Source organism: Aethalodelphis obliquidens, unplaced genomic scaffold (assembly GCF_003676395.1).
Source record: "Aethalodelphis obliquidens isolate GAN/ISIS:26980383/991018 unplaced genomic scaffold, ASM367639v1 scaffold7, whole genome shotgun sequence".
In the NCBI taxonomy this organism is placed as follows: Eukaryota; Metazoa; Chordata; class Mammalia; order Artiodactyla; family Delphinidae; genus Aethalodelphis; species Aethalodelphis obliquidens.
The window spans coordinates 38,669,300-38,696,172 of record NW_020837951.1 but is presented as its reverse complement, the minus strand read 5'-3'; the positions used below and the strand labels follow the sequence as shown (position 1 = coordinate 38,696,172).

At 44.4% G+C, this 26,873-nt stretch overlaps 1 protein-coding gene and 1 long non-coding RNA gene across 8 annotated transcripts in view; one reads left to right on the top strand and one right to left on the bottom strand.

Moving 5' to 3' along the window:
• Positions 1 to 13,859, bottom strand: part of LOC113620006 (TLE family member 1, transcriptional corepressor) — an 89,309-nt gene extending 75,450 nt beyond the window's left edge. For 4 of the 5 annotated variants that reach the window (XM_027105622.1, XM_027105624.1, XM_027105626.1 and 1 more), the window contains exons 1-4: positions 13,400 to 13,514; positions 12,520 to 12,620; positions 11,011 to 11,074; positions 10,852 to 10,896 (exon numbers count right to left, since the gene is read on the bottom strand). In XM_027105622.1, coding sequence (XP_026961423.1) covers positions 10,852 to 10,896; positions 11,011 to 11,074; positions 12,520 to 12,620; positions 13,400 to 13,423 — 234 coding nt within the window. In that variant the 5' untranslated portion in view covers positions 13,424 to 13,514. Of the gene's footprint in view, positions 1 to 10,851; positions 10,897 to 11,010; positions 11,075 to 12,519; positions 12,621 to 13,399 lie in introns of all 5 variants that reach the window. The other variant, XM_027105627.1, reaches the window with a different exon arrangement.
• A 1,148-nt stretch (positions 13,860 to 15,007) lies between these two features.
• The window catches only part of LOC113620008 (uncharacterized), a 105,280-nt gene continuing 93,414 nt past the window's right edge, over positions 15,008 to 26,873 (top strand). For all 3 annotated transcript variants that reach the window (XR_003432616.1, XR_003432614.1, XR_003432615.1), the window contains exon 1: positions 15,008 to 15,175. This is a non-coding gene — a long non-coding RNA (uncharacterized LOC113620008). The remainder of the gene's footprint in view (positions 15,176 to 26,873) is intronic.

Genomic DNA, 26,873 nt, shown 5'->3' with positions numbered 1-26,873 from the left:
TCAGCACACCGATGTCAGCAGGCAGCCGAGCTTTCAAGCAAGTGTGAGAGCAGGTATTGGCAGGTATTGTCGACTGTGTCCTCTTTTATCCCAAATACTTACAAAAAGTTGCTACTGCATCATGCTTGGCAATAAGAGTCAACAGCCTAAACTCCCAGTCTGTCTAATCCCAATGGCCCTGGCTTTTCTCCCTCCTGTGTTTTCCCTGCTTCCTCAAATATTAGCACATAAGCAGCAGCTGTGAATTGACAGTCCACAGAAATCTCAAGCCCACGTAGTACCTGGAGAATACTGCAACACAATTATCTACTCAAACTTCTGCACGCACTTCACAAGTTTTCATAGCCAAAATAAAACTATACATATGTATACATCATCAAGGCGCACAATTTTTTTTCTCCAACAAAGCAACAACTCCGTCGTGTAATTCACACACACATACACACACACACACCTTTTTTTTCAAGATGACAAAACTCTCTTCAAATTCAAACTTGGATTTTCCACATTTCATTAAAAATAAAAAAATCAGAAACGCACCTCCCAGCCTTTATTTTGCCAAAACTCACTTCAATAAAATGAACCAAATCCTCTTTGTTGTTCATCCATCCCCTTAAATGAAAAAACTCAACACAAGGCTATTCTCACTGGTAGTCGTATTAACTTAAGGCTGTTGCCTTCCAAGGGTACATTTTGCTGTTTGGCTTAAATAAGGCATCTTAATTCCTCTGGATTCTTTAGACAACAGAGATTGCCAATAGGAACCTAAAAAGAAGTCTCCTTTGGAGCTTAGAGATAAATGCTTCTGATCTGAGAATTAAAAAACTTTGTAATTGAGGAGAAATAATGAAAAGTGAACAGTTCAGATGCAGGAAGGAAGGAAACTGGGCTTGGAAAAACAAGATGGAATCATGGCCTAGAATTCCAAGGGCAGGGTACAGTTTTAAAGGGACAATAATAGATTTAGGTAACAGATTTTGAGAACAGCTGTCCTGAGAGTGCCCAAGTGCCAGACTCCTGCACACAGAAACTCACTCAATCCTGATAACTACCCTATCCAATAGGTGCTACTGTCATCCCCTAACCTTCTAGCCCAGCGGTCCCCAACCTTTTTGGCACCAGGGACTGCTACTGTGGAAGACAATTTTTCACAGACTGGGGGGCGGGCGGGATGATTCAGGTGATAGTGCGAGCGACGGGGAGTGGCAGATGAAGCTTTGCTTCGCTTGCTCCCCCGCCACTCACCTGCTGCTGTGCGGCCCGGATCCTAACAGACCTCGGACGGCTAATGGACCCCCGTTCTAGCCTGTTCTTTCTTTGTAAGGAGGAATAATTAGTATCCAAGGGAGACTGGAGGGATTTACAGAGAGCTCCTACAGTACAGTTCCTAGGGCACAAGGAGCTCAATGGATGGAGCTATGACTACTTACTCTAATGTCCCAAATAAGCTTACTCTACAATAAACCCAGGAAGCTGACTTTTGAAAGCCAAACTGCTGAAATAGACAACTGTCTGAGAACCGAGCGGGCACCTGTAGCTGTAGGCTGCGTGGGCACTGGACACCCTTCCTCCATCCCGGTGGCCCATCCATTATTCTCTCCATACCAGACCAAGATGCAGATCAATGTTAAGACCCCCTTTCCTAAACTGAGAGCGACCTTTTTATTTTCACTCGCTAATCCATAGAAGCCTTTCAAGTGGCACAAATAAAGGCGGCTGCATTTTGTTCTCTAAATCAATTTTCTCCCCAGCCATCAACTAGATGTTCCTGCACAGAGAAAGAACAGCCCTTCCCTTCTAATTCAAAAATCCATACTGCCATTGCCCTTGCAAACTGCTAAACAAGCAGTATCGGCAAGTCACTTGTGTTCTGTAATATATTTACTGCAAATCCCAATGGCTCGCCTCCTAATGCAGTTTTCTATTGTGTCTGTGCGTGTCAATACACTGGCCGGTCACCTTACTTGTAAGAGGCTCTGCCCGACTGTTTACTCAAGGCATCAAGAGGGCGCCAAGGACAGACAAAGGCTGCGCTCCTGGAGGCCCTAGCCTTGGAGAGCCTCCTCCACATGCTGGGGTCCTCAAAGAGGTTTTGTTTTCTGGTACTTCACACCCCTATTCCACCCACGGCCTCTGAGGCCAACCTAAATTCTCCACCAGGACAGCTTCCATCCACACAGAGTTCAAAATCAGAGTCCTTTTGCACAATCACTTCCTGGTTTCCCACCTATAAACACTAAAGCTGTTTCCCCAGTGAATATGCTGATCACATCTTAAAGGGGCGTCATCAAAGGCCAAAAGGTACAAGGGCTTGGGAAGGGGAATCTGGCTTTTCTGTTTAAGTACAAACCTCTGCATTCAGGTGACAGCTGAAAAGCAACCACCCTGACACCACATAATGGTGCATCATCTAATACAACCACGCCAAGAACGAAAAGGCAAGTTAACAAGGAAAATGTTATAATATGCTATAAACACCTGTTCAGATGGAATTCTTCAAGTGTACCTGAGAAACTCCCACTTTCATGTGCATCAGTCTCAAATGGAGCTGGCTGCTAAAGAAAGGCTTGAATTATCTATTTATCTTTCGGGTGAGGGGAGGGCAAAAGCTATATGCAAGATACGTGACAGGCAGATGTTACAAAAAACGTTACCTTATAGACTCCTGGTATCAAATAGGTGGGTATAATACAGGGTGTTCACTGTACTCTCTCTCCTTTTCTGTATAGTTGAAATTCTTCATAACAAAAGTGTTTGGGGCGGGGGGAGGGACTCTGTAAAGACTTTTAAGTAAATAATCAGTGGGTATAATCATTATTATTAAGAAACCTGGTGACTAAGTCAAGTCTAATGCCTTGGAGAAGCGTGTAATGCAACTTATCCACAGCTCTATTAGTGGCTGTGGTCACCCTTAGGAGCTGAGCAGTGGTTCCCAGGGCGGTGATGCGTGCACACATTCAATTCACAAGGAAACCCAGGCCTCAGAAACATGCTACTTTTGTTTTCTCTCTCTCTCTCTTTTTTTTTTTTTTTACTACAAACCCAAATATATATTACCATAATTAAACTCCCCATTAAGAAGCCTCAGCGGATATTTGACTATAAATCACTTTTCCAAAAGAAAAACAACTGAGCAAAAGTGCCTGGATGAGATTAGAACTGTAATCCGATAAAACATCTAGTGAAACCAAACATTTCATTCTTAATTTTAGCATAAGGAGCCACACTGGTACTGCAGATCCAAGTTTTTAATCTGGATTCCAAGGACTTGCTGAAAGATCTTAAGATGTCCACAAACAGCCAAAATTGTTGGGCAAAGCTATCTTGTGTATTAAAAGGTGTACTTTTTTTTTTGCCAAGCAGCTTTCACCTGATTTTCGTACGGGTTCAGGATCCAAAACAGTGACAACTACCGCTCTACCTAAGGGGCACATTAAATGCTACTTAAATGCCTATTCGAACTCACTGGGAAGGGAAGATGCAAGTCTCAAATTCAAGCCTCAAGCAGACTGCAACACAGCTGGAATAACAGAAAAAGGCACATGAAAAAACAATACTACAAAAGTCAGAGCAACAATAAGCGATGTGACAGCCTCCTGTTGGAGCAGCCATGGAAGACCTTGAAGTAAACAGGCAGCGTTGGTATTTGAACTAGACCTTGAAGGATACTGAAGGAGGCCATGTGAAGTTTGACAAAATAGCCTGGACTTTTAGGAAAACAGAAAAACACAAAACATATTTTAGGTATGAAGGAGGGACCCATCTGGCTGGATTAAAGGGCCTGGGGGGAAGAGGACAGAGGTAACCAAGACTGGCAGAGACAATAAGACTGGCAGAGACAATAACCAGAGGCAGATACACAAGGCTGTGAGTGATGGGCAAAGAGGCAATTACCGGAGTGGGAAGTCAAAATCAGAAATAAACAGGCATACCTAGGAGGCCAAAAGACCCATGCCCCTAAAGGAATTCTGCATTCACCACCTTAAAGGTGTTCCCTTCCAGGGCGAGCGTTCCAAGGCTGTTTAAAATGTGGGCTACTGGTCTTGACCGTGGAGTGGGAGTGTCCCAGGGGCCACTCTGGACAAGCCAATAGGGAGCACTGAGAATATAAGAACTTTGATTTTAATCCCTTCATTTAAAATTTCCATGTATTATACATGTATACAACATACCAGTACAGTAACATATTTATAGAACTTATAAATTATAAGTAAACAAGTCTGGGGATATGTTTTTAAACTTTTTACTGACAGGCTGCACAAAATACCGCAGATTAATAAGCTAGTTAGATCAGCAATGACACTAATATCAAACCCAGTCCAGTGAATTCCCTGGCTGTCCAGTGGTTAGGGCTCCACACTTTCACTGCTGAGGGCATGGGTTCAATCCCTGGCTGGGGAACTAAGATTCTGTAAGCTGTGCGGTGCAGCCAAAACAAAACAAAACAAACCAAAACAAAGAACCCGGTCTAGTACCACATGTATTTCAGCGGTTTAACAAACTGCATGAGTTGGACACACAAGTTCAAATGTACCTACATTCTCAAAGACAACTGATTCTGCTTTATCAAGTGAATAATGATTATCTAATGAGTATCTATTGGAAATAGGTGCACTACCCTTCCGGCGTGCACAGCAATGTACACCTACCACACTTAATAGTAGTTTTTCTCTATTCAGCAGATGAAAAAATCGATTCAACGCACAGAATTCTTCTAGCTTATTTTTTCCTTATACCCAAAATAAGCTTCACACTACCCTTTTCTCGCGAACATATTTTGTGGTCAAAGATGACTAAGTAGCAAATAATACTACTAGAAAAACTAAAAAAATGTGTTTGTTATACTTAGTATGAAAACATGCTGGGGAAGGGGGGTAAACGATGTTCTCATGGTTATGACTGTATGTTGCTTCAAAGCAGACAAACAGAATTAAAAACTTAGTAGTTACTAAAAATTGAAATGCAAAATAATGAAATACAGACTTGTGTGAAATCACAGGTTAAAACTTTCTGTCAACGTTTCTTGGAGTTTCACAAAAAGTGTTATGGTGACTGGGTGCTCTATAAACTGAGCAGTTCTGTAATCATGGTGGTTTTTCAAACAATTTTAGAGACCATTTTTTCTTTAACCAAGTGAATGGTAACATGAATCTCTTAACTTATGTTAAAATTTTGGTAATCTTTTTTCATTTTTCTGATCAAACCATGCCTCAGAAAAAAATTAGAAAATCTCTCCCACACCTGAAGGCCCACGCCTACACCCACACCCCCCCACAAACACAGACTCTACTTCAAACATCAAAGCCACGTTCATGGAACAATCCTACGGCACACTTCTCACTACAGAACTCACCGATCCCATCAGCAAACACTATGCTGAAGCTATAAATGCCTAATCTTGTCCAGTAAGCCAACTTCCCAAAACAGCTCTCTAAAGTTTAATTAAAAACCATTACACCAAATATTCCTCATTAAAAGTACTAGTCCTGAGAATTTCAATTTTTAAAAACCTGAAGCAACAGTAAGCACCATGGATAGGAAGGGTAGCGGGGGGGCACGGGACATGACTGAGGCAATCAAACCTCAATGAGAGTCCAGTCAGTTTCTTAGTTTAATCCACTTCTAGAGACCACAGAAGTTTAATAATAGAAAAGCTGAAGACTTAGATCTAGCGAAACTCAAAATGGTTCCAGGAGCCAGTAACTGAATATATCTTTAGGGTAACTACCATACAACATGATTTATTTAAATATTTGCTAAAGGAACAGATTTTCCTTTCTGTGTTTCTTAATAAACACTGTTTGGAGGAACATCTGAAGCCCCCTGGGCAGACTCTCCTTAACTGACACACACAAGGTGCTGGGTTCCGAAGCCTGGCGGGGACTCATGCCTCTGGAGGAATGAGTCCCCTCTGGTGAGAGGAGCCCTACTTTAGGGCCTGCCTAGTCTAACTCTTTTTACAGAGCGGGCGGAAACCAGGGCCAGGCACCTTGTTAATGACTCACCCAGTCACCAACTGAAATCCCTAAATAAGTGACCTTAACCCACTCTATCTTACACCAAGGTAGATCCCAGAGATCAGCGGGACATTCGGGCCTCAGCCCAGCCCTCTGGAGATGGCAGAACAAAGGGGAGGTGACGGAGGTTCTCTGACCCAACACGTGCCTCCCTGGCCTCACCCGACCCTATCACATCCTGTCCTTACATAAAATGCTGACATTTTGTTTCTCATGGGTTTTTTGGTTTTAATTTTGAACTTTAAAAATACTGTTCACCTTGAGTGCTAAACTTTTTGACACCTCCTTTCAACTCTGTGCCAGAGGCAAAGGCCTCACTCACCTCACCCTAGGCCAGGCCCTGGACAGAAATCTGCAACTAGCCCAGCTGTGGAAGGGGTCAGGAGGGTGCTGCTTAAGGAGTGAAGAATCCGCCCCGCTTGCCAATAAAAAACAAAGGCTAATCTTGCACCTCGGAATCTAGGTTCTAAACACAGGGAGCTTTATCTCTTAACTCCTACTTGTAAAGGACAGGCCTGGCTAATGAAATCAAGTGGGGGACCACTCCAACCTTGAAGACAGCTACCTTCTTTGTATTACAAGGTGGGGCTTAACTCTAAGTTCCTATACTCCAGCTGGTCAGTTCCATTCTGAGATACTGACTTAAAAAAAAAAAAATCTCAAAATGAGAAACTGCAGACTGAAAACCCAATGGTTTAAAAAACAGAAAGAAAGGTAAAACGTACAAATAGTAAGAGTCCCATCTAAGGAATTAACCCACAGGTGAATCCCTAACCGTTCCACCTTAACACTTTAAAAACACTACTAAAGAACCATTTCTTTCTAAAGAGAAACTTTAAAGCACACATCAAAGCTGTGAGAGCAGTTTCACTCCAAAATTTATACGGTCTGAGACACTGTGCTTGCTCAACTATCACACAGAGTTTGGAAATGTTCAGCTCTCGTCTGGTTTTTCTTTTTCTCTTTCTCCTCTCCTTCCCCACCCCACCATCAGGATTGCAGAATACTTTCCTTTCAGAGCTAGTCCTTTCATTTATTTTTAAATTCTTCCACCACCCTGGAGAGCCCTAAGCACTCCCTGCCTGCCTTCAGAAGAACACAGGCACAGAGAGGCAAAGTAAATGATCAAACTCACTGCGTCACTGGGGCTCAACCAGAGCCCCGATAACACGTTTCAAATTTTCTTTGGTTCTTCGACTCATTTTAACCTGCGGACAGTACTGCTCAGTTGGTTACAACTTCCTACCTACCCACAGCTGTGGTCCCCACAGACCAGTCAGTACTGCCGATTTTCCTAATTTTTAGAACATGAGGCTCACCCCAAGGTGTCTCACAAATGATGAAGTTGATCAAAACAGACAAACACTGAGAACAGGCACGCAGTGGGGTAGACTTGGGTCGCTAAGCACAGGCCCAAGGGTGATTCCACCACTGGCCTCATGCTCCAGTGGCAGTGGGGGAGGAGGGAGACAGGGAAGAAGCGCTGAATTGGGAACCGAGTGAGCCAAACTCAAGCTTAAATAGATGCTTGGCCCTGACAAGTCCCAGACTCTGAGCACGCACCCAAAGTTGCAGGCAGAGCAAAACACCTACCCAATCTAACACCTACCACCCAATCTACTTCACAGGATGAGGCAAATCGCTTTTGAAAACTAAGTGCTGTACAAATTCACGCCACCAATGACAACTTACGGCACGGCTTCATCAGTGTGCTGAAAAGGTATACAAGTGGGATAAATCAGGCTTATACAAGTACTTACAGTGCATCTTATTCCCCAAAATATCAAAGGAGGTAATACCACTCCACATGACAGGAAAAAAACTTTAAACATCACACTGCCAAACACACTAGGCACAGCCCTCAAACACAATTAGACTCGCGTTAACCTGCTACTTTTTCATGTACCCTAACACTGGTGGTATCAGAATGGCTCCATCTTTCATGAAGAGTCTCCACCTCTCTGTATAGAGATATCTAGAGTTTACACGACCTACCTGAAAAGAGGACAGGCAGGAATCTATAAAAGGCTCAAAGGAAAAATATTTTTGTCTTCATGCTACGATTAAAGATTTAAATATCCATGACCATCCTGATTTCATTGACTTTTCGGTAACCAGCCACAAATAGCAGCAGAGAAAGTGAGGGGAAGGCTTATCAGGAAGTGTTGACACAACATAAACACAGACTGCGGGCACCAAACCAAGTAAGGAAACCACGATTATACCATGCTTGATCTGGATGCACTTCCACTTTAAAACTTCCACACGGAAAAATCGGTGGTGAGATTTGACACTGAAACCTCTCAAACTCACTCCTCCAACAAAGCCGCTGAAAGGTGGGGAGGAGAGCGGTCATCACACTGGAGACAAATCTTAACAACATTAAAGCTCTCTCCGCGCAAAGTTTCCCCATCACTGCATTTTTTTTCAGTAACAAAGATGTTGTCAGAAATGACAATTTTTTCTGTCCCCTGATGATGCCTTGCTAGCATTTGGTTATAAGCCATAAAGCAGGACTAATTTCAGCCTGTCAGGAGTCTCGCTAATGCCCAGTTTCCCCCTAGAGAGAATTCCTGTCAAATCTAATGAGAGCTCCAAAGGCCCTCTCTACAATATAATGAGCACTTAGGCCATGCTGGTGATCAGGCGGCAAAAAGCATCAATTTGAGCCTGGCTACACCCTGGGGGCCAGACGTCACCAGTTTTAATAAGAATTATGATTACTAGCTGCACCAAATGCCTCCTCAGAACTTATTATTAATGTGTGACATTCAGAAGCATGTTTTTCAAATGTAAGGCCACTTTAAACTGAATTACAGCACTGTTCTGCATACCACTCTAGTTAAGGGTCTGTCAGCATTTACAATATAAACTAAGTTTCAGGGGGCTTAATATCCTACTATGAAGAACACAGCGTCTCTCAGCTTTTCACATCTTTCAAATTACTAAGCATATTATTAATGCACACTGGCTCACGGACAGACGATATATACCCACAAATGCCCGACGGAATACAGAAACTCATTAGAAAACTATTTTCACACCATGGGGTTCCCGACCCTCCTCGCCCCTTCTTCCTTCTTCCTACGCGATAAAGAACAGGTCACTCCACCAAGCAACCTACAGGAACCCAGAAGAATTTCACACCTCCTGTAGCTCCCCCCATAAATCCAGCACCAGCACACATCACACAGAGGTGGCATTCCCTTGTATGGAGTCGGTGAGGTTATTAAATCCTCTGAGTTCATGAGTTTAAGAGAAAGCTCAATCTCCCCTTACCCTTCCAGAATATTTGTTGGGGAAAAAAAATGTGCCTTTACGGTAACTTAAAAAAAAAAAAAAAAAGTGGCAGGTTAGAACTGCTTGACCAAATCTATTTGTGTAATTAATTTAAATCACCATATATCTTCTAGCTTAATTACTATCAACAAGTTACAATTGCCTCAATCAGGCACTAGCCATTTAAGCACACATAAACAAAGGCACAAACCCAACATAAACTAGGCTACCAACTTTGCAAATCAGAATAAAATCAGCACTTTTAAAGGCCCAATTACATTGTTAATGAAAGGCCCTGAACTTAACTATCTCCTTCCAAACACATAACTGAGAACAGATCTAAGGTACTTGACGATAAATTAACATTATGAAATCTATGATGAATTAAAAATCAAAGAGCGCAGAGTTACAAAAGCAGAATTCAACTCTGAAACACACTTGCTTAATGAAAGTCTTTGAATATAAGGAAGATCTGAAGGCTGAACTAATCAATTTCTCCACCGTGCCCCCGCCGGTCAGCCATGCTCTTTAATTTAATGAAACAAGGGTTTGAGATGAAATAGCACATATACATCAAGTAAGAATTGTATTGTTGCACTTTGAAATGTGTCCAACTGTGCAACTTCATCTGATGATAATTTTTTAAGAGGCAATCGATTTCTAAAAGACTTATTGTACCAGAGTCTTGATGAAAAAGTGAATGTCAGCATATCTCCGAAATACTTACACCCTGCCATTAATGCTTTCTTTGGCAGACAATGACTACTCAATCGAGGGTCCTTTGGGCTGAGCAATCATTTAGCTTTTCTTCTCTTATGAGATCCTTAGTGCCTTGTTCCAGCTCAATACTCTTTTTATACACCATTATAGTAGCCATAAGTGTGAATTTTATGGGAACTTGCAAACTCATAGTCATAGCTCGAGCTTTCCAGTCACTAATCTTTTCATGCTTTTAAAACCACTAGGACTGAAGCAACGCCCAACATATGCTGTGGTCATAAAAGGATGCTTTTTTCACCTCCAAACCTGCATCAACTGAGACATTTTTCAAAAAAATGTTTGCTAATAAGCCACTGATCCTGAGTGTTGCTTTATGCAGCCCCAAAGCATAGGGAGAACTCCATAGTTAGTCATATACCTTGTTTAACCTGAATAAGGACACTCCCGAATACCCTTCTTTCCCACAGAGATTCACACTTCTTTCCAAATCAGCATAAAAACATTAGCTATTATGAACTTCAGAACTCTACAGGATACACAGATCTTTCAAGAGGAAAATAAATGTATCCAGGCAGAAAAGTCAAGTCAGAGCCTCAATTCCTACCTGCCTATAAACAGGCTAGTTTACACTTCCAAAGTACCTCTCACCTAGTAACTTAAACATTCTATAATGTCAAGAAGCAGCTCCTGCTGCAGAATACTGCCACCAATTTGCAGGAAGGGAAACCAAGGCTGAAAAATGGCATACAAATCCCCCCCACTCTTGAGGACAAAGCCAGTATAATAAAATCATGACTTACTTTGCATTTCAATTTGAGATTTTGCTAAAGCTTACCTGTTTATGCATTTCTATGTTTAATCCATATGACATTTCATAATACTGTAAAAAAGAAAAAAGAACCAAGCATTTCATTAACTCACATTTCGTAAAGCCGAGAACCCATATTTGTTAATATTATGTGAAAAGGAAAAAAGCCTCATCTTTGATACCTACCATCACATAGTGCCTCTGCATTTCTGTCTTTTCACTTGCCAGTTTCTCACATTCCAATTTAAGGCTACAAAAACAAAACAGGCAACTTAATGTAAACATTATGTCACTTGTTTTAACATCTGCCTCACATATTTGCACTTCAAGTAAAAACACAGACCAATTTGGAAAAACCATAAACTATCTAGGTAAACACCCAAAAGCTTTGTCCTTGCATTTAATAGGGAAAAAAGGAATAAGGAGAACAGTACAAGGTATCCACTCTGCAACTATTCTTTTTCTTCTTGGTGCAGACCTGGTCTCATGCCAAGAACGAAAAAAATCTGTCAAGACCTCTGATCTACTCAGAAGACTGATTTCTCCTCATGGTCATCTGTTCACTCGTACTTGCTTCCCTGCATCAGAGTTTGCTTCCGTGGACTTCACCAAAACCTGGCCTTTGCACAACCTTCAGTCTCAGGCATAGGCCATCTCTGCCAACTCAAATAGTCTCTAGGTTTGAAAACTGTACCTGTAAAGTTACTTCTACAATTGTTGGTCCCTTTTAAAACCTTTGTTTTTTAATTCCCTGCCAAAACATGTTACATAGCTTCTGCAATGAGGTACTTCGTTGAAGTCTTCCCTGCTTGGTAAACATAGTGTAGGCAGGTATGCTTCAAGCTCTAGAGATTATTATCTTCAAGTAGACAAAAGGCCAATAATCACAAAGCCTCTGCAAAATAAGAAAATTCACACCCAAGCATCTGTGTTTTTCAAGTGTGACAAAAAATAAAAACTGTCATTACACAGTTATTTCTTCGCTCTAATCAGCTAAGACTTAATAGAAACAGGGGAAGAAACTAACATTTCTAGAAAGTCCACTATGGACAGGGTGCTTTACAAATAGTTTACATTTATAAATTTTCTGAAGCAGCTCTCATTACATGAAGACGCTAAAGCTGAGACGGCTATAAATGTGACTCCAAGCCCTGTCCTACCCAAACCAATCCAGAATGAAGCCAAAGCAGGTGGGCTTCCCCTTACACACATCCACCCCACCCCCCCTCACCACCGCTAATGATGGGCACAACTGAAAGCATTTACCCTCCATAATGGACTTTGCCTCAAAGAACTCAATTCTAGTATGGCCAACAGTGATTTCAACACCCGCCTTGCCTCCCTGAACCTGTACTCCTGAACTGGGGCATCGACTGAACCAAGGTTTCAGCTCAGCCTGTTGCAAAATAAATAAATGAAGTGCAAATATTGACAGTTCTCATGCAACTCCTAAATACACGAAAAAAGGCTCCCTGGAACACAAGCAAACGGGCAAAAGGGAAACAATGGGAGGAGGTGGAGACAAGAGAAGAGGCGGCCCGGGAAGAGCCGGGAAAGGGGGCAACGTGAATGACAGGTCTTAACTGCGACTCCACACGCCACCGCCTGGACGCAAGTACTAAGTACAGCCGCCGCCACCACCAGGGGCACGGAGCTGCCGGGGCAACCGCTCAACGGGCGCGGCCGGACACGCACCTGTGATACTGCGCCTGCAGGAACTGAAATTCCTCTTTAATCCGGTCCAGGGACTCCGGGATAGTGAACTTGAAGGGCTGGCCTGCAGCCTGGTGCGGCGTCTAGGGACGACCAGCGAGGGGGACCGAGGGACGGATATGAGGGCGGTTGGATAGAGAAGTCAGAGAACGAAAGAGTGGGTGGGACATAAAAAATAAAGTTAGAAGTGGCGGAAAACAGAGCCCCAAACTCGAGTTTGCACTTCACTTTGGGGAGAGGGAAGGGGGACCCTCCCAGATCCGAAGCTTCTAAAGAGGCTTGGAGCCTCTTCCAGCCTCCAGGGCGGGTCGCGCGGTAAGCGCGCCCGGGTCACCTGGCTGAAGGGACAGGGGCTCCCCGGCGGCGAACGGGGAGGACCTGGCCAGATTGTCGTCGACACCGCCGCCCTCTGCCTCACCGGGGCGATAATGACCCCGGGCACCAGAGGAGAAAACCCCCTTACGCTCCTCGTTTCCAGTGTCGCCGGGGCCACCTCCAGGCGCGCCGGAACGGGGGCCGCATTGACATGTAAATAGGCGAGACGAAAAACAAAGGGGGGGCGCCCTACCCGCCTCGGGGAAGGGAGAGGATGTGGCCGCAGGAGAAACCCCAGTCTCCCCGAGCGCCCCGCCCGCCCAGTCTAGACGTCAAGTAGGAGGGAGCCCAGAGCAAAGGGGGGAAATTGAGTTTCAGTCCACTCCCCACCACAGGAGGGGAGGGCCCGGGACCTCCCAAGCCTAGCACCCCTGGAAGCCAGGGTCTCCGCCAAAATGCAGCAGCCACCCACCTCCTCACCCAAAGCAATAGCACCCACCCACCCCCACTACCCTGCTCCCTATTCAGCCACCCGACCGCGCCTCACCGGGTGCCGGCTCTGCGGGAACATCGCTCTGGCGGCGGCCGCGGCTCTGTTCCCGGGCAACTCAATTCTCCGCTCAATTTCCAACTTTAATCTCGCCGAGGAAAATTAAGCCGGGAAGCCAGGCAAAAGCGGGTAGCGCGCTGGCCACGCACGCAGGCGCGCTCGGCGGGGCGTACAGGCCACTCGGCGCCGGGCCGCTCCTGATCCCGCTGGTGCGGGCTCCCGCGCTCAGGGCCACATCACGGGGCAACCCGGGCCCGGCTGCACCAAAAACCTGCGGGGCGCCGCCGGCACTCGGGAAGAGGGCGCAAGGGCTACGCTCCAATCCGCGGGCCTCGGCCGCCCGTGCTGGGAGGTGGGGGCGCGGTGACTCCCGCCGCGCTCCCCTCGGCGATCCGCGTGCGCCGCAGCCGTCCCGGGCAAACAAATCCAGGCGGGCTGCTCTCCTTCGCTATTCTCCGGGTCCGCCTCTTTTCCGGGTTTTCCCCGCGGCGCCGGCCGCCGGCGAGGTGCAGGTGGCGCGGCGCTCCGGGCTAACCCCACACAAACAAACGTGACGGTGTACAGGGCTGACCGTCGCGGGTCCGGGCAGCGCCCACAACTAGGCACCCGCGGGCTCCCTGGAGGCAGCGGGATGCGAGGTCCCGGCCGCAGCAGAGGCTCCGCGCCCGGCGCTCCGCAGCCTTAATCCGAGCCGAGGAGCGCGGGATGACGATGAGGCGGAGAAAGTGAGGAGGGCGCGCCGGGAGGCGGCTTGGCACGCCCAGTGCGGCCGGCTCTCGGTATTCTCCGCAGTTGCACAAACCCTCCTAACCCTCCTGGGCTACTCCGCGGAGGGCAGTCCCGCAGCCTCTCGCTGCTCCTCGAGCCCTGGGCGCATCCGGGCGCCGCGGCCCGCGCGCACTCGTCCTGCACGGCCGGCGCGACCGCTCCGGACCTTTCCTCCGAGCCTCTCTGTCGACCCCCTTTCTTTCCTTCTCTTCGTCCGCCTCTCCGCAAAGGGCGCTCCAGCCCACTGCAAAGTTCTCTCACGACCCGGGGAACGACATCCAAGAGATGGTGGGGAAAAGTCCAAGAGTGCTCTCCACCGCTCGGCCTCCCTCCCCGGCGGGCAAACTCCGCGGGCGAGTCCGGAGTATTCGCGGCGGGGGTTAAGTCGCCGAGGGCCACCGGAGGTCCGGGTTGGTGGCGCGGGTCCCGCCCGGCCGTGCGAAGGTGGGGGTGGCGCAGTCGGCTGCCTCGGGGACGCGGGGCACAGGGTACCCGCCGCCGCCGCCGCCGCCGCCGCTGCTCCTGCAGCCGCCGCTCTCGCCGCCGCCGCCGCCGCCCGCGCCTCTCGCGCCGGTTACATTAACACGCGGTTTCACACTCCGGAGCTAACCAGCGCCGGCCCCGCCCAGCCCCGCGCGGGCGGGGGGCGCGAGCGCCGAGCCGGCGGGGGACGTGGGCCCGCTCTGGTGGAGGGGGGAGCGGGAAGGCCCGCGTCAGCCAATCGCGTGCGCCGTGCCCAACGTGGGTTGCTGACGCAACGCCTCCTCAGAGCCTATGGCAGCGCGGCACCGAACGGACTGTCTCCCCCTCCCCCCCTCCTCTCCCACCCCGCTCGCTTCCATCTCCGCCATCTCCCCCGTCTCCCCTCCCGTCCACCCCCACCCCTCCTCCGCCAGCCGCGTCCTCCCGGGCTCGGTGAGGAACTGTTCCTGGAGGAGCCGCGGGACGCCGAAACCAGCCAATGGGAAGCAGGGAGACGCGGAGATTGGCACTGTAGATGGGAAGGTCGGTGAGAAGGAGAGCGGCGGGGCTGGGCTGTCAATCAAAGTAACGTGGGACAGCCGAGGGAGCGCGAGGGAGCGCGCGGGAGCGCGCGAGCGGGAGGGACCCGCGAGTGTGCAGCCGCGAAACCTGGGGCTCGAGTGTGCAAAAATCCTGCCACTTGTTCACTTTCCCTTTAACGAAAATCCTCAGATCTCAGTGAAAGTAACTCAGAGACTAACCGCGTAGTTTCTAATGAGGGAGAGTGGGTGCTTTTTGCTGGTTCGAGCCAAACGCGTCTTTCGAAGCTGGCCCCTTGTTTGATGCTACTCTTGAAAGTGAGGTCACGTTCAAAAATTTCTCTGAGGATTGTTTTTCCTTGAGCTGCCTTTTCGCGGACTCACGAGGAGTGGACTGTGCACTTTGTGGAAAATGCATAATGGGCAACTCATTGGCTGGCGTACGTACACCAGCGGCTTAAGACTAGGCTTCTGATGCCCACGCCCCCTTTTGCACCCAAGGTGGTAGGAATTGGTTTTTATTGGAGTATTTCAAACCACTTTGCAAAAAGATTGGCCTGACTTGGTTTGGCGGGAAGGATACCCGCGGTGCTGCCAGGGTAAGGCACACGCGTCCCAGTCACAGATGCGTTGTTTTGCCCGCGGCGCGAAATCTCGGGTCCTTCTCTTGATAGTCCTGATTTCGTTGTGTTGGGAAGTAGAGGGCTGCTGAGAGTTTTAGGGGCCTCTCAGCGACATGACCACGAGTCTGTTTCCAATTACTAGAAACAAAGGGAGACAATGGGATAAACAGCACTGAGACCTGAAAAACCTGTCCTGCCCACCCCATCCCCATAGTTCGGGTGGTACCCCCCTCCCCGGCAGAAATGTGTAAGGAGCTGAATGGGAAGCGTTGGGTAAAGGACGTGGAAAAAATTCTTATGAGGTGGAACTTGACTTTAAAAGGATTTTGAGATTTTAAATAAACAAGGCATACTGCGTCAATCTCCAGTTTTTGTCTGTTTTTCTAAGTACATCCCACAGAAAACCTTCAATATTGTCGCATTTATACTTGAGTTTAAAGAGCAGTTCAGTTGAGCTATTTCCACATGATTGGTACGTGAATAATGCTGTTTTAGCCAAATGGTGGTGAATTCTTCCATGAGAAAGACACATCCTTGACAAGCATTCATCTTATGTTGGAACATACTAAGTTTTTGGTGTTAATGGCCTCCGTGTTACCATTATTTTACTTTCAAGAGAGTTATGGGAACGCATTTATTTAAACAGAAATACAATTTATTCGAAGATTTGCTTTTACAGAGATCTTTTTCTTGAAATATTAAAAGAATCATTTTAGATAATACATTTCACTGGTGGAGTTCTTAAATATGTATGATATTGATTTGTCTATAATTGGATCAATCCCAAATATCAATAGAAATGAAAAATTAAAGGAGTGATTTTAGCCAGTCTGTACAACACCATAGTAATTCTCAAACAAGTTCAGCATTGTGGCTCATTAAGTGGGGTAAGGGAGGGGTTCTATTATTCATTTTGCTGACATGAGAAATGAATAGGAAAGAAGCACTGCCCCTTTTCTTGGCTAAACTTGGTGATGATGAGAACAGGCTTGCTCCACATACAGAACTTTCTGAACCATACTGCCATGGGCAACTAAGCTTTGCCCGTTGGCAACCTGTGTGCCTTGAAATCATGTAATGAATGGGCCACCTATACCAGTCTGTGGTTGGTTCATCCCATAATCAGCTCCAGGATTGTACAGAAAGTGCTTAGATGCCACAAATATGCCTGTGCATGCAGGGACAACTAGGGCAACTGAGACTTTTCTCTGGCTTACCCAAGCTTTACTTTGATTTACTGGCACACGCTGGTACTTAACTTTAAGTAGAGAAGTTAGAACGGGAACAAAACTGTTGCTACTTCTTTTTCTCTCCCCTCCCCATCCCCTTCAAAATCAGTTCTAACACATTGTTTTTAAATGTTCACAGCAAACATGTCTACTCACCATATTTCCTAGTTTGCCAAGGGTAAAACTTAGAAATTCTCTTTTAACTAGTGCTTCATTACCAGTAGAGTTTGAATCACCAGGCTTTCTGATTTACTTATGATGTAGTGTCTGGAGAAAAGAAAGAGTTCTGATTTGAAAATTGGAAGGCCTTTAATTGTTTGCATGAAGATGGTCGGTTTTTGATGGCTTCTTTCTCTTACAGCACATCCTCCTTAAGACAGGAGGCTGGGCCCTTTTTCAAGGTCATGTTTTCTATGTGATTGTCATGCTGTAATAATTATACTACAAAACTCTCATCAAACTGCATTACAAATGATGCTGTTTAAACAATCAAGTAGCTTTAATCTTATGTTTTAAATAAATAATATATGTGCAGATTGCCTACAGCCTTTTTAAAGGAAAATAGTCCTACTCACAAAATCTATAATTTTGGTCTGTTGTTTAAAGTCTGTTAACCACAATCTTCTTTACCTTTAACATATTCATATGTTGATGATGTTTTTTACATGAAATAATATTAAGTACCCCTTGTCCATAGGAAATTGTCTCTGAAAAAAGTTCCCTCTTTATCCTCTGCAAAAGAAACAAAAAGATTGCCAGATTATTTATTTTATCATCGATGCATATATGAGTATATTTCCATTCATTTGTTGCTGAGTTATCAAATTTTCAACTCACCAATAGTATAAGTGATTACAAAAACTAGGTCCTATCTATAGTACAGGCGCTAGACACAATGGGAAAAATTATGAATGCTGATCATAGAAATTATGCATCTTTTAAATCTATTACTGTTTTATTTGAAATAAATAATAATTATGCACAGTTTTAAAAGATCACTTTTGTCATTTTCTCTTCCTTTCAGCTGTTATACATTTCCTCATTTGACTTTTTTTTTTTTTTTTTTTTTTTGCGTTACGCGGGCCTCTAACTGCTGTGGCCTCTCCCGTTGCGGAGCACAGGCTCCGGATGCGCAGGCTCAGCGGCCATGGCTCACGGGCCCAGCCGCTCCGCGGCACGTGGGATCTTCCCGGACCGGGGCACGAACCCGTGTCCCCTGCATGGGCAGGCGGACTCTCAACCACTGCGCCACCAGGGAAGCCCCTGACTTGTTTTTTTTAACTGGAAGTGTTCTTAAACCTAAGAATGTAGGGTCCAGAAGAAATCTTCCGAGCATTGCTTTAAAACCTTTTTTCCCCCTCACCACTTTACCAAAGAAAAGGGCAGGATGGGCATGGTGGGTGGAGGGGAGAAAGCAAAGAAGAAAGAAAAAAAAAGTCAGTAGCAGATCCATGCAGCAGTAAAACCTCAAATAAAATTACATCCAAAGAATCTCTTGCGGTTTCACACAATATGGTAAAATTAGAGATTGCAGGAAACCAACTAAATTAAACTGGGAGCATTTGAAGAGAAACGAGCAGACTTTATGAAAATGACACATTGACTGACCAGTATGCTTTTTTAATCAACAATTTCTTTGTTAAGACGCAGATCAAAGGAACCTGCATATGTTTTCATTTTGTTCTAACTAGAAAATTACATCCAGATGTTTAATAGGCATTTGGTTGGTTTTTCAGCATTGATTAGATATGTTGGTTCTGTTTGCTTACAAGTGTAGCCGGATCATTAGCTAATGCAAAGAAATGTTTGCTGTGAGTTGCTAATTAGGGCTTTTGGAAACCCTCCATGCTCAGGAACAATTTGTACAGTGGCCAGAGAACTTGTGGGACTTCGGGAAGTTGTTTTCCTTTCTCTGTCAGGGTGGGGAGAAGCAGACAGCCCAGTTCCCTAATCTCTTTTTGCCTAGGGGGATTGCGATGCTATCCCTGAGGACTGGAGTGCAAATAAATTAGGAAGAGACCACACAGGCACTCCCAAACCCAGAGATAAATGTGCTCTTTCTGGAACCACCACAATGCTGTCTTTGGGGGTTGGGGGAGCAAACATCTAAAATGCTGAACATTAACATGTGGAAGATGCTTGGTGCTAATGTTATCAAATACACAGCCTTTTAAAGTATACTTTAGAGACAGATGGGAAAGCCCTTTATGATAAACGAGTGTACTTGAATTCATTACTGTAGTACTTATAATTGAAAATGTCTCCTTTGCAATTTCAGTACTTTTACAGGGTACAAGAGACCAAGCTTTGGAAGGGGGAGGCTGGGGCTCGCAAAAGGAGTGAGGGCGTGTAATTTTGGAGACGAGGATGAGACTGGGAGGAAATGCAGTGTTTACTTTCACAGCCCACCCATTTGTTTACCTTGTTGAAGCCCCAAAACTTGTCGGAGATTAGCCGTTCACACGGTGTTCAAATAAACTGAGAATTTGAGGCACCAGGCGGATAAACTTCTTAACTGGCCAGTCATGTTTTTAAAAACACTTGGCCTGCGGAAGAACACCACCTCAGCTGGGGCGAATTTTGTTTATGTGAGTCTGAACTTCTACAGAGGTGTAGGTCCAAAATAGCCTGTGTTTAGAAGTCCTCCTAGAGGTGCAGATACAAATGCTCCTCTACATCTCACCGCCCCTTCCAGGCCTGCTTACATCTCTTGCCCATGGATGGCACACGTGTTAATTTGTTAATGTGGACTGGTAAAAGTTGGGATAATACACTTTTTTTTTTTTTTTAATCCTTTCGGTTTAGCATTTAGCTCAACAGAAGCTGAAGGGCATTTGGTAGACAAAAGAACAAGTAGTTAAAGGAAGTACCTTTGACGGCTCCTTCCTACATATTCGCATAATAGAGCAAACCCTGGCCACTTAATACCCTCTGAAATTACCCACCTTGCTGCAGGCCTTGGACTTGCTAGGAAACCAACCTTAAACAGGGGCACCTTTCCTCTGGCCTTAAAAGCCTTTGCTTTTGGCAGTATTATTTAAATAACTTTTCTTCCTGAAGCTAGCAATTTCTCTGAAGGGTTAAAGCTGAGTTCAGCTAATCTCTGATCATTGGTGCCCCTCACGGTTGAAGGCAGGTGAACTCTGGAGATGACAAAGGGGCTAGAAAGCAAGTGAATATTCCAGATACCTCCATGGCTTCTAGAATGCTAAGTCTAGACCTAGATGAACAAGCCAAGTGACATAATTACAGAATGTTGGAACATTTCACAAGACGACTGGCCTGGGCTCTTTAAAAAGTCAGCGTCGTGAGAAGGAGAAAAAAAAATTGGGGAAGGACTGTTCCCTAAAAACAAAGACATATGATGAAAATGCAATGTCTGAATCTTTATTGGCTCCTGGTTCAAAAAAGCCCAGCAACTATAAAAGATGTTCTTGGGCAGTTTTAATGTGGACTGGATATTAGATAATACGGAATTATGGCTAATTTTTTTTTTTTTAATGTGAGAATTGTGGTCGTGTCAGAGGATGTTCTGAGAGGATGCATGGTGTTACATGCAACATCAAATGATGTCTGCAACTGCAGAAAAAAAGTGTGGAAAAAGAGAAAGCAAATCTGAAAAAAGTCTACAGTTATAGAATTTAGGGATAGAATCTGCAGCTATTCATTTTACTATCCTTTCAACATTTCTGTATGTTTGAAATTTTTCATGATAAAAAGTGGAAAGCCATTTTAGGTTCATTGTCTACATCTTTTTCTTCATATGTTAATGGTAATTCCCTTCGTAGTTAAAAGATTGGCTTATGGGCTTCTCTGGTGGCACAGTGGTTAAGCATCCGCCTGCCAATGCAAGGGGACATGGGTTCGAGCCCTGGTCCGGGAAGATCCCACATGCCGCAGAGCAACTAAGCCCTTGCGCCACAGCTACTGAGCCTGCGCTCTAGAGCCCACGAGCCACAACTACTGAGCACGCACGCCTAGAGCCCATGCTCCGCAACAAGAGAAGCCACCGCAATGAGAAGCCCACACACCACAACGAAGAGTAGCCCCCCTCGCTGCAACTAGAGAAAGCCCGCGCGCAGCAACAAAGACCCAACTCAGCCAATAAATAAATAAATAAAAAGGTTGGCTTATGATGTTTCTACTTTTAAAGAGTACGAAAAAATTGGCAATCTTTTTCTTTCTTTCCCCGGATCATGCTAAACCTATTGTACTAACACCCAAAGTATTACCTGGTGTTTTTCTCTGGATCTTTTAGTTGTTGTATTATGTATGATATTTTATTTTTGTTTGTTTTTTCCTGCAGTCTCAAATGTCCCTTAGTTATCAATTAACATACAACGGAAATCTTTAACTAAATTAGGACATTACATTAGCAATCCTCTAATGCATCGTCCTGTAGACCATCAAGCTCTGAATCACCAGAAAATCTACCATAAAATAAACAACTGCTTACATATTAAGAATAAGGTAGTAGCAAATAAATTTTATTTCAGTTTCTTAATTCCCATTATAAATAGTTGTTCTCCTCACCTTTTCATCACTTGAACCCAGAAATGAAATTTATAAATTGTTAGTTTGATTTGGAAATTTCCTTACTATTTTAAAATATAATGCTGAAACAGATTATTGCTCTGTGTACTAAGCTTTAAATATTAATCTTGTAAAGAAATGAAAATAGCACTACATCTTGGATGCTGATATTATGAACATCTAGAATCACAGAGGCACATATTTCTGATGTGCAAATAAACAGTTTTCCAAAAAGTTGTGAAAAGTGACAAGGCATAATCTGAGGGTTGACAGTTGGAATGCCCCGTCCATCAATTTTTTCTCTTTAATCATGGCTATTTAGCATGATTTTGTTTTTCCTCTCACCATTATGTTGACTGAAAGGAAACATTCTGTGACAATGGTAAGCAGATTCCAGTCTGTGCGTGAACAGATTAAATTCACAACTTCCAGTGAAAAACTTGAGTGCATTAAAGGGAGGCAAATATGAAAATATAGGAAAACCAGTACTTTTAACACAGTGTCCAATATATCTAGCCACCATCCACATAAGCAATGCTTATGTAAAATGAAAAAGATAAAAACAACTCTCACCCTGACAGAAAAAGCCCCATGGGGACAGAGTTACCATTCTGGTTTCCCCCATTGGCAGTCTCCACACTTCAAAAGAACTGGCAAGATACAATTGGCACTTGAAAAAGTGTTACGGAACATTGACAAGTATTAGAGAAATGTTGATTAATGTAAACAGCCTGCCTCAAGGAATAATACCTTTCTTAAGAAAACTGGTTTCTAATTAGCATTCCTATGGATATGGGTATCTCCAGGAAGTTTTTCAAGAAGTTATTTGCCTTTGCTGTTGAGTGGGGGCATCAGCATATTTATATCTTTAATTTCTGAAAACTTTAAAAAATTGGTAGGTTAAAAAGTCAATGGACCTTCATAAGAAAGAACAAATTTTGCCATTGGCAGAAACATGGATGGACTTGGAGGGTATTATGCTAAGTGAAATAAGTCACAGAGAAAGACAGATACTGTATGCTATCACTTATATGTGGAATCTAAAAAATACAACAAACTAGTGAATATACCAAAAAAGAAGCAAACTCACAGATACAGAGAACAAACTAGTGGTTAACAGTAGGTAGATGGGGTGGAAGGAGTGGCAGGTATAAACCATTGGGTATAAGAAAGGCTCAAGGACATATTTTACAACACAGGGAATAGCCAATACTTTGTAATAATTGTAAATGGAATATAAGCTTTATAAAATTGTATAAAAAATAAGTAGTCAATCAGTGGACCTTAAAAAGGAAGGAAATTCTGACACACACTACAACATGGAGGACTTTATGCTAGTGAAATAAGCCAGATACAAAAAGACAAATACTTCATGATTCTACTTATATGAGGTACCTAGAGTAGGCAAATTCATAGACAGAAAAGAGAACTGAGGTTGTCAGGGTCTGGGGAGAGGAAAGGGTGGGGAGTTATTGCTTAACAGGTACAGAGTTTTAGTTTTGCAAGATGGATAGAGTTCTGTGGATGGATGGTGGTGATGGCACTACAACAGTGTGAATGTACTTAATGACACTGAACTGTGCATTTCAAAATGGTTAAGATGATAAATTTTATGTGTAAAGTCAGTAGGATTCCTTTTTTTGGTTATGTACCAGTTTTACAGTGGATTCTTATCCTATTCATTTCCTGCATACCATTGTTTGTTTATTGAGCACTTAGTACGCCTCAGGCGCTGTTCTAAGTGCTTTATTGTTTGTATTACCTCATTTGACCCTCAAGGCGTTTCTATTACCATCCCTATTTTACTGACCAGAAACCTGAGGCCCAGAGTCACTTGTAGGAGAGCTGGGTTTTGAACCCTGGTATTCTGGAGAACTCACTATCAGCCACTGGCCACAGCGAGTACTAGTTACCCTTCAGAGTGCCATTTCTTATTCTCTCCTCAAATCCCTCATTGATCTATTGATAGAAAAACACATACGTATTTTGCTCACAAGCTTCGTAGGCTTTCTTAGTACTTTGGAGGTGAGGTTGATAATTTAAGAATATATATTCCTGCAGACAGATCTCCCTCGGGGCTCTAGAACTGTGTCTGCCAGCAGAGAAATGCAGCCACCTTCAGTTGTGTGCTTTCTGGCAGCACCTGATCCATACACCAAGTTACAGTTCATCAAGAAAAGATGGGCTCAGTAGCCAGCTGAAGCAGAGGAATGCTAGAGACAGCAAATTTAATTTCAACTAGGACGGTAAAGCAACTGTCCTGATTCACAACGTTGCAAATATTACACTTTTAAAAAATAAAAAAAGCAGGGGGATATATAGAGTTCTGTGATTAATGATGCTTTGGGATGTCCTGGTAATGGTAGACGTGTAGTCTGGGTCCTGATAATATGTTTGGAAACATTTGACCTGTTGAATGTAAATGGATTGTTTCTATCCTCCAAAACCCTCTTAAAATCAATGGATTTTGAGTATCTTTGGCCATGAACCATACTAAGAAATACATTTTAAAAGCCTCAGTTCAGTTCTCTCTCTTTCACATACACAGGGGTCATATACACAGGTAGTAACACAATTTTAAAACATTACTTTAAATTATGTTATTGTACTAGTCAGTGTTCTCCAGAGGAACAGAACCAATAGGAGAGAAAGAGAAGAGATTTATTAAAGGAATCGACCAATGCAGTTATGGAGGCCGTGAATCTGCCATCTGTAAGTCAGAGAACCAGGAAAGCCAGTGGTACAATTCAGTTTGAGTCTGAAGACCTGAGAACCAAGGGGCTACTTGTGTAAGTCCCAGAGTCCGAAGGCTAGGGAACCAGGAGCTTGACATCCCAGCTCAAGAAGAGAGGAGAGCTCGCCCTTCCTCCTTTTTCTCTGTTTGAGGCCCCCAATGGATTGGATGATGCCCACCCGCATTGGTGATGGTGATCTTGACTTAGTCTACTGAATCAAATGCTTACTTCCAGAAGCGCCCTCACGGACACACCCAGCCTGCTTTGTCAGCTCTCTGAGCATCCCTTAGCCCAGTCAAGTTGACACCTAAAGTGAACCATTACAGCTATAGAATTTTTCAATTTGATTATTAACTACTTCAGCTTATGGAAAGTCATTAACCCCAAAACCATATTCATGCAAAATGGTGACACAAGTCTACTCAATAACATTAGGACAGATTGTTCCTTCCTTTACATTTTTGGCAATGATAACTCATAATCCCTACCTTAAATGCCGCTGCAGAGTTCCAGATCAATAGGATTCGAAGCTCTTCAGAGAACTTCCTGCATAATTCTTTTGTCACTCCCTCTCTGCTGGCCCTTTTCTGCCTCAAGTTTCCATCTCCGCTCTCAGGATCCCCATCCTATCACCCACATCCCATGGCATCCCTCATCCTCCTTCCTGCCCCATCCCACCCCAAGCCTAGAGTGTTTTAACAAAAAGAGTACCAGACTCAGAAACAGAGGGTCCTGAAATGGAATCGCTATCTGCCTCTTACTGTATGACCTAGGGCAAACTACTCCCCTCTCTGAGCATCAGTTTCCTCACCTATAAAACCAGGAAAACAGCACAGGTCTCTCAAGGTGGTTGCATGGACTGAAAGAGATAAGCTGAGATAACACAGTATCCTACTTCACTCAGTGCTTGATCCTGAGAACCTTGTTCCTTTCCCTCTTTTGCCTGGGGCTTGATGAAGGCCCTACCCTAGGTTACTAGGAGCTGGGGGATTACCACCCCTGCTATTATGCATCCTTGAAAATCAGATAGCACAGATTCTAAAAGTGTGTTCTGTGGAACTCTAGTCCAACCATGGCCCAATACTCTGGGGCCCAAGAAATACGTCACCATGGTGTTTCTTGGAGGCAGGAACCATGGATCTTGAATGTCTTCCCATTCATAGACTGTCTCATACTCAAGGAAAAACACCCCTGGTACATATATCTTTTTTGGAAGTGAAAATACAATTTGGGGTGGGAGTGCTATGAAAACAAATAATGAACAACATACAATGGTTATTCTGGGTGGCTAAATGCCCTGAGTTCCCCATTTAGATAATATAATAAGAAAAATGTGGCTAATCAGTGAGAGGTTAATGGAATTATGTCTCAAATACGCTCTTCTTGAGTGCCACACTATCTCACCCAATGAATGTGAAGCTGTGCATTGGAAAGACCTTGAGAAACACATATAGAAATTATAATATCTAATCAGTCAATTAGATATTTTTTTTGGGGGGGTAGGAGTTTATTAATTAATTACTTTTGCTGTGTTGGGTCTTCATTTCTGTGCGAAGGCTTTCTCTAGTTGTGGCAAGCGGGGGCCACTCTTCATCGCGGTGCGCGGGCCTCTCACTATCGCGGCCTCTCTTGTTGCGGAGCACAGGCTCCAGACGCGCAGGCTCAGTAGTTGTGGCTCACGGGCCTACTTGCTCCGCGGCATGTGGGATCCTCCCAGACCAGGGCTCGAACCCACGTCCCCTGCATTAGCAGGCAGATTCTCAACCACTGCACCACCAGGGAAGCCCAGTCAATTAGATATTAACTGAACTCTTTTGAGGAATGTGATCTGGCCTAGGATTCTTTTTGAACTGGGAACTTCCACTTTGCTTTCACATCATCTATTTTATTAGCGATGGCCGCAGCCTCTCAATCTGTGAATAAGGTTCAGTGAGAACTGATGAGCCCTGCCTAAGAATCCTAATGGCCATGGGTTGCTGTTCTGCAGTAGAAGTCAAACTCAATTATCTTTAAATTCAACAATTCTCTGTCAACCAAGGGTCGCTTTAGGACCTCTTCTATGTGTCTTTCTTCATTGGAAATCTTTTGTTTGAAATCAGGCCTACTTTAGAAAGACAAAAAAATTGAAATACAAAACCTTCATGTATGAGGAGAGTGAAAGGAAAAGAAGGGATTTTTCTTTCTAGATTTGGCTTTTTCCAGTAAGGATGATTAAACCATCGGGTAAACAATCTTGGCTACTCAGATCAGACTAAAAAAAAAAAAAATCCAAAACCCTCATGATTTATAAAGCATAGTGTGCTTAGCACTGCTGTGTACAGAGACCAGTTCTACCAGCTTTTACATCTCTGTTGCTCCCTCCCCCGACCGCAGCCATTTAAGGGGGAGTTCTATTTGGGAAGATAGAACAAAGCCTATTTTTATGCTGTGAACAGTGCAGAGCTCCCAGTGGTGGAGGAGGGGAGAAGAGGAACGAATAATGGACAAGGAAGAGAAGGTGGTACTTAGTTCTCCTTAAATTTTACTTAGTAAGAATTCCTTCAGTGTCAAATGGGAAGCATATCTAGAATCTGAAGTCTGTC